The following is a 12,281-nucleotide window of genomic DNA, read 5'->3' as shown; positions in this document are numbered from 1 at the left end:
CCCGAGATTTCTCCTCTAGCCGCGTCATCATGACGACAGAGGCGGTTCGCTGCTCCCACACCATCCTCCAAAAGTCCCCGAATGTCTCCGCCAGGGGCCCCTGGGTGGCAATGTAGGCGTTTTGCTTTCTGTACCCGTCGATGAAGTTAGCGTTGATGTAGTCACTCCCCAGGATACCTGTGAACAAAACCCCTCATGAGACTCTCGATAAAAGCAGCAATCTGCATAAGTGCCGCGTTAAATTAACCTCCTTGTATGACATCAAGCAATCAAATGAAACGGTTGTTTCTGGCAGCCGCGACGGCAAAACAAACAGCGCTCTGCTGCAAATTCATGAGTCTCAGATCAAACCCGTCCATTCTTCCGCTTCTTGTTTCCGGAGAGGAGACGGCTGCACTCGAATGCACTCGCTGGTGTTTGTGAGTTTCATGCCAGTGCACACGGTGGGTCTTCAGCAGTGTTTGCAAATTTCAGATTTCACCCATCACGCACTTCACTCACTCTCTCCCTCTGAAAACCGCTGCAAGTTCACTCAGTGAGCTCAGATTTGTTCAGACTCTCTCCTGTCAGACATTTCTTGCCCCTGGCTGCCGTCTTCGGATGAAACTCACCGTCTGTGGGAGCCAGAACGACTCGGGTGTGGTCGTATGCGATGACGTTGGCGTAGCGGTTTTTGGGTTTATTCACCTCCAGGTTGGAGTGCTCCCAGGTGAACTGCTGGCTGGGGTCGATCGACTGGAAGAGAAAACGGACACACTCATCAAAAAGGGCAGATAAGGTCCCAACATGTTGCAAAATTATTTATAATTCATAAATTTCTTTTCACAATTTCTCACAATTCTACCACAAACTTTAGCTGATTATGTTGTGATTTTGTGTAATCGAGTACTCCAAGTAGAACAGGATAAAAAAAAAATCATGCAACAGTCATTAACTCTACATAAAATCCACTATTTCTGTGATACTTTCATCCTGTTCTTTTTTCTTTCAGTATTGTATTTTTATTGTTCGATTTTGACTCGCTAATAACAAGGTTTTAAAAACATCACTGAGAAAAATAAACTAAAACTGTATAACATAAATAAAATCCACTTCAAATAACAGCTTGCAAAAGCGACACTAGAGAACAAAGAGTTTCTTGTGGAAACAACAAAAACAGCAGATAGTTCAGGGATACAGTTGAGGAAAAGTTTAAATCTCATCATAGAAACTACTTCAATTCAACGCTCCTAAGAATGGTTGTTAACAACAAAATTGAGAACATTTGTTGTGATGACTGTTGGAAAGAGCAGGAGCTTCTTAAAGTGACAGAGGCCAATTTCAAGACATCAAAATCTTTTAAGTCAGGTTTGATATGTACAGGATAATTATAACAATTAAAGATAACAGTTACTTGATTGTGCTATAAAATGGTACTATATGTCTGGAAAATAAATAATAAAACCTAATGTTTGTTAACTGGTTTCTCAGTTGGTGACTGTATGTTGTCTTTATGACTTTTTGTTTTTGTGGTTTGTATGATGCAAAGCACTTTGAGCTGCCTTGTTGCTGAAACTTGATCGATTGATCATACCCCACTTTAAGATTCAAGTTTGTCATTGTCCTAAAGTGTAAAAAGTAAAGCAAAAATTCAATCAATCATAAAGAAACACATGGATACACAAAAGGCATTAAAAAGGCAATTGGGAAAGGAGAGCATGAATCAGAGAAACAGCTAAGAGGCCTGTAGTTAACTCTGGAGAAGCTGCAGAGATCCACAGCTCAGGTGGAAGAAGCTGTCAAGAAGGCAACTACTAGTTGTGCAGGCCACAAATCTAGCCTTTATAGAGAGAGGCAAGAACTAATGTTGAAAGGAAATTCATGAGGAGTGCTGTTTAAATTGTGCCACGAGTCGTATGGGAGACAGTCTACAAAACAGGCCTTTACTGAACAGTGGCAGAATAATAAAGAAAGCAATAAGAAGTCCCATTTGCAGTTTATCACAAAGACACACATGCAAAATGCAATGTGTGGTAGAAAACTCAAGCTGTGCTTTTGTTATAATCATGGTGCTTTTTTCAGTAGGAATAAAGAAAAACTGGCAAAAACAACAACAAAAAAAAGAAATAAAGGCAGTCTCCAGACGTGTAAAGCCAGTGGAAACAAAAGACATTCAGCTGTAACTGCAGCAGAAGGTGGCGCTAGAAGGTACTGATTGAGGGGCGACGAACACAAATACCAAACTTTCTAGACTTTTATTTGTAATAAGAAATGTGAAGGCAACATATCATCTTCTTTCCACTTCATATTTTTGCACTACTTCCTGTTGATCTAATCAAATAAAAAAAAAACGTAGAACTTTGTTGCTTTAAAATTTGAAAATAGTTTAAATGGCATGATTTTTTTTGTTTGTTGTGTTTGAACGGCATAATGGAAAGTAACAACAATAAATCATGTCGCTGAATAAATCACGAACATAGAACCTGCAAACAGATAAGCATTCAATAACATTTGGTTTATGAGGCAGAGGCACATCAGGCCTCACATCTTTAAAGAGCGAGGACACTGTCTGCTTATTTATTTATGCATATGAAATGATGATGTATTACTCACCTCATACTCTTGGGAGAGTCTCAGGTTGTCATTAGCTTTCAGCAGCTCGATGTGCTCAGCCAGCTCACTGATGGGGATGGGGGGGTGGCTCATCATTCCTGCGTTACACGGATGGGGTCAGAGGTGAAGCCGCATTAAACTAAACAACCCAAATTACTGAAGATCGGCTTCACTTTTATGCAACAATGTGAGGATAATTACACAAAGCGGCGACATCACATGCCATTAAGAAGCACGCTGAGGCAGAAAATCAATTATGATCCATGTGCGAGGACAGGGCGAAGTGAGGCGAGTCTTTTGTTTGGGAATTATTATTATTTTTTATTTGTTTTGATAAATTGCTTTTTTCCATGTTTAGAGGAGCGGTGACTTGGAGAAAACAAACACAGACAGCACCCTAATTAGGGGGGTTGAACAAACGCACATGAAGGAAGCTACCTCTGGCTCCTTCAGTAATTTTGTTTCACAGCTGGCGAGAGGAAAGTGAGGCTAGAGCAATCTATCCTCATTTAAAAAAATGCCGAGTGGCTACGTCAATGAATCAAGGCAACATTTCCGTCTTAAAAATTAACCCGAGCCAGAGGCGCCCTGGATGTTTCTCCGGTTTCGAAATGACCGAAATTATTATTTTTTTTAACCACGACAAACCCAGCTCCCGTCACGACCACGGCGACCCCCGGACACAGCCGGACGGCTTGTGCTGGAGATGAGTTTCAGCGGTGCAGAGCCGTCTCAAAAGCACAAATCTCCCAGGAGGAGGAGAGGAAGAAGAAGGAGTGGGAAAGGAAGGAGTCTCAAGGTTGCTGCCACACATGGAGGATAAAATGTCTTGTGATGAAAGCTAAGAGACGAGGTGATGGAGTCTGCGGGGGTTTTCTTTGCCGCCCGACAACATGTAAAAATAGAATAGTTAAAGCTTTCATCTATTGATTAAATAAAAGAGAATGCATCTTTTTTGACCTTTTCTTGTAAGCTGGCAGGTAACCTTTCTCCAGGCTGACAGATCCCGACACCTCCTCAAAACGAGATGCGGTAGTAGCAGCAAGCTGCAGCCATGAACAGAACAAGAACCGTAATTTAACTCCTTTCATGTTACTTGAATGCAAAGTCAAGGAAAGCAGGAGAAAGGAAGCATCCTTGGACACGACTACAGAAAGGTGTTTTTCAGATCTCTCCAGATATGGCAAGCCATTAATTATTTGTTCTCAAATCATCACTATTGACCAACAACACATTTTATTTTAACTTCAGGAGCTCCAACGCCTCTCTCCGGCAGCCCAACATGTGGGACGTGGGCAGACGGACATGATGAGACTTATTGACACAAATGTTGTGACTCAGACATGACTAATCACTGACTGTACTACCTGGGCAGTGGCCATTTTTGATCTCGAAGCTGCCAGGTATGAGCTGCGCCAATGGGGCGCAAGTTTTTTTTCTTTTGAAGTCATGTCTGCATATTTTTTTTCATTTTTTTTTTTCCACAGTGGATAAAATTAGCTGCATGAATATTTTATTTATGAATTAAACTAAATGAGCCCTTGGAAGTTGAATTCATCATGCAAAAGCAGAGCGCATGTCTGCGCAGGCCTCATACCAGGAGTCTGGAAATTGATGCGTCTCATCTCCACAGGGTCCGTCGGGTGATGAGCCATCATCTCCGCGTTGCTCAAAAGGCTCTTGGTTCCTGGTTCAGAGTCTTTGCGCTTGCTGATCATATACCGGTAAAGGGAGGGGGGGAGGGGGGGAAAGAAATCAGCTATTACACCTAGCCAGTCTGACTCAGCATCATTAGCGTTTCCACTTGAGTAAAATAAAAAGTGCAAACGCTCTCGCTGTGTTTTACGGATTTCTTCAATTTCTCAGTACGGCGTACGGCAGCATGTAATTGCCGTAGGTTAAAAAAGAACAAAGAGTCCAACATCGGTTTAATCCTACCTGTCAGGTTTGCTGCTTCCCGTGAAACAAGAGCGAGGGTCGGAATAATTAGTGGCAGAAAAGGAAGGAAACAAGAGAGATTGTTAGAGAGATAAATCAATACTGTTGCATTAGTATTCAAAAGCTTGATGACTTGCAGCACACATCACAGGCGTACGGCGCGGCTCGGGCTTTGACGGCTGTCTGCCGCCTGAACAGACTTCTAGACTGGAACAAATTTGATGGATTTTGGACGTTTGGATGAAAGAGGCAGAGCAGTAAACACATCTGCTGGTTGGAATATAAACAAGAGCTTTCAAGCAGACAGAGTGCGAGATATTTTACAGTGAATTGCAAACATTAATAACGCATTTTGTCCTGTTATTACCACAAACCTCAATTTATCTTATTGGGAATTTATGTGACAGACCGACACAAATGCAACAAAATTCATAGTCATAATGTGAGCAAATGTGAAAATCAGTTTTATATGAAGAGTTACGAGTTGATAACCACTCAATATATTTTTGGCTATTTAACGCTAAGTTAACCAGTTTTGGACCACTTTGTGACATTCATGCATGTTTAATCTTTTGTCTTGCCAGATAATTATTGTCTTCAAATTGGACGGTAAATTTCATCATTTACCATCCAATGTGAATGGTGTGTAGATGAACACACCATTTACACAAAGATGGAAACGTCTTGAGTCTTGTTTGTTAGATTAAAAGTACTTTTTTGACAGTAACAACCTTCAAGACACATATGTATCATTAAGCCGGCATTTCAGTTTTTTTTAATTGGTCTGACTCTATTTTTAAATTGTACGTTTTCATTAGTTGTAAGGGTTACTGTTAGGAAATAATCACAATTAACAAAAATAAAGACTTTCAAACATCAATCCGTTTGAAATTAATCTTTATACTATGTGTGACTTAGTGATAAGGTTCTTACAACAAAATGGATCTTCAATAATATTCTAGTTTGTTGAATTAGTGTGTAAATGTTCAAAAGCCAATTGTGAACCTGAACCTGAACACACCATCTATACAAGGATGGAAACATCCCACAAAGGTTCTACTTTTTTTGTTTTGTTTAGCAGAGACAGGGACGATGCTCAGAGTTGATGTAAAGACAGATGAGACTAACAACAGAGAAGTAATGGCAGACAACCTGACAGAAGCCGTAAATAACTTGGGACTGGAACAAAGCTTGAACTTCCAGCAGAGCAATGATCTTAAACGCACAACCAGAACCACAAGTGAACACAGAACCAGTGGTAGGACTTGAATATTGTTGTTCATAACTGCTCTAGATTCAGTTTGACTGAGATTGAGCTTTTTTTTTTTTTTGAGATTGAGCTTTTTTTTTTTTTTACAATAAAAAGATAATGACGACACATTTGTGTCATGTAAACTTTTGCTTCTCCTTTCAAATTATGCACTGTGCTCACATAAACCCCCAGTGAAATATTGAAGTTTATGGCTGTACTGTGACAAAACATTAACAAGTTCAAGGGGGAAAGTTTTGTTGCAACACACCTCTTGTAAAACACTGTCATGCTTAACACTCTCCTGCTGCTCCTCCTGCTACATTGGCACATTTTATGTGTATTTATTCAGTTTAAAAACAGTCACTAACACAGACATCTTTCTGCAGACAACTCTTGCATAAAATTACTGGGATTGTGTATTTGATGTAAGTGTGAAAAATAACTGAATGGCAACACACTGGGAGTCAGAAAGCCCAGCTCAGAGAAGTTTCTTACTATGTAAGAAGAGCACAGACTAAAGCCAGTCTCATCCTCTATGAGAATCAAAGCTGCTTTGGCATTTACTCGGTGCAACCAACGCCATGAGTCATCACTGTGGTTGAAAACTTGACATTTGTCTTTCATGAAGCTCTGCCACTCACTTTTTGTAAAGGAGGATAGCAATAACGATGCAGATGATGAAGACCACAGCCAGAACGGGTCCGACCACCCAGATCAGTCCGTCGCCCGCATCGAAGGGTTGGGGGTCTGAATCCGGGGCGATCACTTTGTCTGTGTAAGGGCTGGCCACATACATCCTCTGCACAGCAACATCACAGGAACATTGTCAGAAAAATACTGTCTCTTTGCATTCACCTAAGACCAAAATATAAAAAAGTACAAAAGTAAAATGTAAGAATAAAACTTAATATTAAAGATGTCTTAAAAACCTTGATATCAATCCAACTTTTATTATAATTAGTCCTGCAGTCATTATAATTAGAAAAATCAAGCTTTTAAATGGAAAAAAAAATATTATTAAATTATTTATTTAGTCTAAATCCAGTTTAGCAAGTATAAATGGTTCATTTTGTGTCAGTTCAAGCATTGTGTCAAGCATTTCTGTGTTGATTTAGCCATTTAATTTAGATGATTATCCCACTGAGAGTAAAAATTTTGCTCCTAACATTTTATTTCTTTTGGCAAAGGCAACTAGATTTTTATTTAAGACCTTCTAGTAATTAAAAAAAGTTAGTGATGTAACACTCTCTATAAAGCCTGAAGGCTTTTAGAAGAGGAACCAGCCCACAGCATGACACATTCTCAACCAATCAAAACAATGAGAATGAGACGCTTTCCCACAAACTGTTCATTTCATTTTGTTGGCGAAAAGCTCAACCTTAGTCTCATGTAGCTAAAGCACACAGTTCCAGTTGCAGCAGAATTTAGGGAACCTGTCATGTTTGCATTGAAATGGCAGAAAAGTGTTGCATGCCTCCCATGTAGCAGGTTTTGTCATTCTTTGCTCCACTTCACAAGAAGGGGATTTTTCACACATGCTGTATCTTCTACCTTGTTTTGACTTGGCACATGTTGTCTTTCCTTTATTGGTTCTACACTCTAAAAAAAGACCACTTGAAGAGATGACACAGCAAAAAATGTTTCACTTAGATGCTTTTTGCTACCTAATTCAATAACTATGGCGCTGCAGATATTGTTAAAGCAGTTATTGCCGTGATTTTCCCCTGAGAATATATGCACTGCAAAAAGGGATGGACTAATTTTTGGGCTTTGTATTTTTACAGAACTGTTGCAAAGGATTGCATGGGACTAACCAGACACTACTAATTTAATGTGAGGATGTTACAACATGAAAGGACTGCCTTCTCTTTCCAAGGTCTGAACTGCTGCATTTGTATTGGTTCTGAAGAGCTCCTACAAAATATCCTTTGGGCTATTGTTCAATTTGAAATTCTATTATAATTCATATTACATATGTATGTTTTTTTTTTCCAGCTGAAATGCACTAAGATGCCAGCAGTGCACAGAGGAAATATCTCCTCCACTGCCAGAGTAAGTAAACTCCCTCTTTATTAGCAGTAGTGATGGAAGTGTGAGAGACTTATTGCATTTGCCAACCACACTTTGACTAACGGGAATTATATAGTTTTAGCAGTGCGGCTGTATTGATCACGACTCATAGTGATAACCTGCAGGCAAGAAGAAGAGAGGAATGTTTTTTAGGCACGGAAACAACAGAAAGTGGCGTTCGTACCCCTGTTGTGGAGTTCAGTTCAGCCAGGATGAAAAAGACGTATTCCTGGCCCGGTTCTAGAGCACGGTTCTCGAAGCCTCCGTAGTCCAGCTGGTCCCCCAACGAGAAGAAGGCTGGTAGGGTTTCAGGTGTGAAACGGGCTGTGATGTAAGCCCGCCTTAGGTCCACCTGCTTCTGCTGTCGAGAATCCCTCTGCCTTTGACTGATGTCTTTCAAAAGCTTCATAGAGAAAGAAAATGCAGAAAAACGAAACTCTAAGGGTGATTTGTTGTTGTTAAAATGGCTAATTGTTGCCAATGGGTTCTTGGAGAAGGAATTTCGTCTGTTTTTGGGTCAGCTGGTTCTGTTATTGTGGGGGTTCTCACCTCCTCAAGGTCCATTTCATCTGGACTCTTCAGGTGTCTAATGACGCCGCGGGCTCTCCGCAGTGGAACCACAACGACATAAATGTTCCTGTTGAAACAAAGAGAAATAAATCAATATGAGGCCAATGTCAGCATTATGAAATGCTCTCATCATGTACAGTTTGTTACCAAGTCTGTTCTGAACAAAAACTCTGAAAAACGTACTTGACAGGAGTGCGAGTTTCCAGCAACGGCAGGATGATGGTGACCGTGGCTTCGGTTTCACGGCGACTTTGGTCGATCTCAGGACGGCGGATGGTGATTGGTGGGGACGTTTTGGCTGTGATGCGGTGGCGAAGGCCTCCCATGTTGCCCTCGGGAGCCGTGATTTTAAAGTCATAGCTGGTGTCTGGCTGCAAGTTCAGGATGACTGCCTTCTTCAAACGTGCGTCCACCTCCATCTTCTGACGGTTGTACTCCACCTGGATGTTGGGAGAAGTTAAATATGTACCATTTCTATATAAAAGCCTCCACATTTACTATATCAGTACCCCTGGTAAAGATGTATTAAAAGGCTTGAATAAAACAATGTACTGATCTTCGTAAGTCAGGATGCAGGTACAAAAAATAGCTGCTGACCTCTAGAACAAAACCTAAAAGGTTTAAAACAACCACAACAATGAAAAACAAGACATCCCATGATCATCTTGCTTCAACATCTATTGAGCGCATACAGTAAAAGAGGCATCTTGGGGCATCAAATCTCCATAAAAGCCATTTATCTTAGGGCTTTTGTCCGCATCTTTACCAGAAGCACCAATAACAGTTATGGGGCCTGTATTGAAATGACAAGACCAATGATAGCTTAGGGCTCTGACACTAAATCGATTTTCTAATTTCTTTGTATTTCAGTCAAACATTGTGTAACCTTAGATATGTATTTTGCAATTATCAGTAATTTTTTTTGACAATGTGCAGCTTTGTTGGATTTTGTTGCTATGACAATACTGCTTAAGGCTGTAGCTTTATAACTGTGTTGCGTAAAGTCATAGAGTAGGATGGAATAGCAAACCTGATTTTAACCAATACCGACAAAACGTTTTCTTAAAACCAACTACAAACACATTTATTTTGATAAATCATTAGCAGTTAATAGCAAAGTTGTTGAACTGAGAACAGGTAAAGTACATGTTGATTTTAGTCAAAGCAGTAAATCAGTAAATCAACACTTTGTCAAATCCACAATCCTAAAACTGTGGTAAACAAAACACTAGTGGCACATGGGCTATCTTCATTGGTATGTTAGTGGAAACGTTGACGTTGGGATAAACAAGATCAATATAAAGTTGGCTCTAATGTAAAAATAAAAAGTAAGAGTAAAAAAGATGAGAAGTTCAAATACACTAATGTTTGCCTCAAACAAATACAACTCAGTAGAAGTTGCATAACATTCCTACAGCAGTGTCTGAAACAAACAAGAGTGAAGTGAGAAAATGTGCTGATTGCTACTTCTGTATTGTTCCATTTACCATTTCCCTTGGATGGTGTGACGTATACAATAGAAGTGCTGCAAAACGCCCCAAAATGGCTGACTCCGTTTAGTATTCAATAGGATATGAAGCTACCAATTCTACACAGGCAAGAAATGGCAAATGTGTGACTTAACGAGCATCCATATTAAATAATATAGACCCTCTACAATTATCTGAGCTAATGTATTGTACCAGACAGTGCACTGATGTCTTCTGACATGTATAGAACTAGCACCAGGTTAGGACATACAATGAAGCGGTAGGGGTTGCTGGTTTCTGGAAAATCCCAGGTGAGAAGAACGCTGGTCTTGGTGGCCAGATTGACAGAAAAATTTCTCGGCACATCTAGGATGCAAGTAGAAGAAACAAACAAAGAGAAACAAAACAAAAACAAAAAACAATGGTTACTTATCACATATCAATGAGAAGAAATCCGAGGATCTTCCAGGTACCCAGTGCAAACCTGTTGAGGTGGAAAATGTTACTCGGAGAGGAGTACATGATGGTTAAGAGGATGGGCAGGTGATGAGGAGAGTGGATGACATAAAAAAGTAAGTAACGGACAGATCGGCTGCAGTAATGTGACATGCCACACTTGTCAGACTGGATGTTCGTGTTTAGCTCTACTCAGAATTCAGCATGTCAGCAAGGCTTCGGAGAGAAGGTGGCGGTGAAGGTCTATCAGATAAGAAAAGGCTTACCTGCAGATACAGCACCAGGCACCACTTTTTACTTCAAATGAGACTAAACACTCACCTCCTCTTGTAGATACTGTACACCCTGGGCTCAGTATTGACTTTTACCTGAGGGTTTGTGATAAGCAGTGCTCTTGAAGCAAACATCCATTAACTATGAGCCTGCTTCCACTGGTGGTGAAGGGTAGGTGATGAAGGTACAAGTGAGTGAGTGAAGGAGATTTAGGGGTGGGAGCAGTTGTGTTCCTCTGAGACTTGCAGAACTCCTTCTCTCGGGGGGTGAGTTGGTGAAAGGTGGACCTGTAAAAACTGGCCCAGACTTCGTTTTAGTTTAGTGTCTGGAGGTGGACTCCACGATGAGGGGAGAAGTGAAGTTGAACCAGTGCTTAGGAGCTGAAAGGTGTTTCCCCCAGGCCCACGGCCAGCCCTACCTGTTTCAAAGGCCAGGGTGAGGTACAACAGAGGAGGGCTGAAAGGGCCTGGCCCTGCCTGGTTGTGGGCTCTGAGCTGCACCTCGTAGGCTGTGCTGTGATTCAGGCCCAAGATGGTATAGCTGGACTCACTTGCAGGAAGTGTGATGAGCCAAGGGGGATCAGAGGAGGCTGGTAGGGCAGAGGAGCCCGAGTTGGAAGCCTTTCTGTAAGCTACGGTGTACTCTGTGACGGCACTGCTGCACTCGTCTGGGGCGGGAGGCAGCCAGGAGAACTGGAGGGAGCAGCAGGTAGCATTCACAAAATCGATTATTTTAGGGTATCCTGAGGGCGGACACATGGGAACAGCTATTTCCTGTTGCGTCGCACTTCCGTAGCCGGCTCGGCTTTTTGCAGAGAGGACAAAGATGTAGGAGGACCCTGGGGAGAGGTTTCTGACAGTGAAATTTCTCTCTTGAGGTTGGAAATCCACAGTGCCGTTTAAAGAAGTGTTCTTCAGCCCGAACTGTAGGCGGTAGCCCTGGATTTCCACTGGGGCCACCCGGCCATCAGAACCTGTCTCGGAGCATTCAAGCGGAGGAGACCACCTCACCACCACAGACGAGCCGGATCCCGGACGCACCCACAGGGACGGAGAGCCAGGCACTGCGGAGTGGGCAGCATAAAATCGGTTGTAAAATGCACTCTAAAACCATGTATCATGTAAATCTTGCAGAGGAAATTAGCATTGATCTGCTGTTTATTTACGGCACAGCTTGCTGTAAGATCAATTCCTGAATGTGTTACTAAATCCAGAGCGCTATATTGTTGACATATGCTTACCAATCCCTGTGGTCTGCACCAGCTTAGCTTTGCTGTGTGCTCCATCCCCTTTGGTGGTGTATGCAGCCACTGAGACAGAGTACAAAGTCTCTGCTTTCAAACCTCCTAAAACCAGTTCCTGATGGAGGAAAACAGACCATTAAATACTGAACCTCTTTTCTACAGAAAAAGTGATTAGTTGTTAAAAAATATGATGTGAGCAGACATCAGCAGACACAAGTTATCACTATATTGAATCAAAACAATACTCTTTTCAGATACTCCTTTTTACTTACTAATTAAGTATGTTTTAAAGTAATTTAGATAATAGATGAAAAGCTACAGTAAAGTAAATGCCAACATGCTATAATAAATCATAAGATTTGTATATCCAAAAAATAATCTTAAAATTTGTTCAATTCTGAAACAATTTTCAGAACAT

At 41.2% G+C, this 12,281-nt stretch overlaps 1 protein-coding gene across 1 annotated transcript in view; it reads right to left on the bottom strand.

Moving 5' to 3' along the window:
* LOC122841372 (receptor-type tyrosine-protein phosphatase S-like) overlaps positions 1-12,281 on the bottom strand; it is a 72,881-nt gene that overhangs the window by 10,206 nt on the left and 50,394 nt on the right. Inside the window, exons 17-28 of the mRNA XM_044134644.1 lie at positions 11,861-11,978; positions 11,039-11,683; positions 10,163-10,257; positions 8,606-8,862; positions 8,402-8,489; positions 8,037-8,255; positions 6,424-6,581; positions 4,531-4,542; positions 4,190-4,302; positions 2,593-2,690; positions 612-735; positions 2-177 (exon numbers count right to left, since the gene is read on the bottom strand). Of these exons, the coding sequence (XP_043990579.1) occupies positions 2-177; positions 612-735; positions 2,593-2,690; positions 4,190-4,302; positions 4,531-4,542; positions 6,424-6,581; positions 8,037-8,255; positions 8,402-8,489; positions 8,606-8,862; positions 10,163-10,257; positions 11,039-11,683; positions 11,861-11,978 (2,103 nt within the window). The remainder of the gene's footprint in view (position 1; positions 178-611; positions 736-2,592; positions 2,691-4,189; positions 4,303-4,530; positions 4,543-6,423; positions 6,582-8,036; positions 8,256-8,401; positions 8,490-8,605; positions 8,863-10,162; positions 10,258-11,038; positions 11,684-11,860; positions 11,979-12,281) is intronic.

The sequence above is a fragment of the Gambusia affinis genome, linkage group LG12 (genome assembly GCF_019740435.1).
Source record: "Gambusia affinis linkage group LG12, SWU_Gaff_1.0, whole genome shotgun sequence".
Taxonomy (NCBI): Eukaryota; Metazoa; Chordata; class Actinopteri; order Cyprinodontiformes; family Poeciliidae; genus Gambusia; species Gambusia affinis.
Note: the sequence above shows the minus strand (reverse complement) of the source record. Positions and strands in the feature narration are given on the sequence as shown.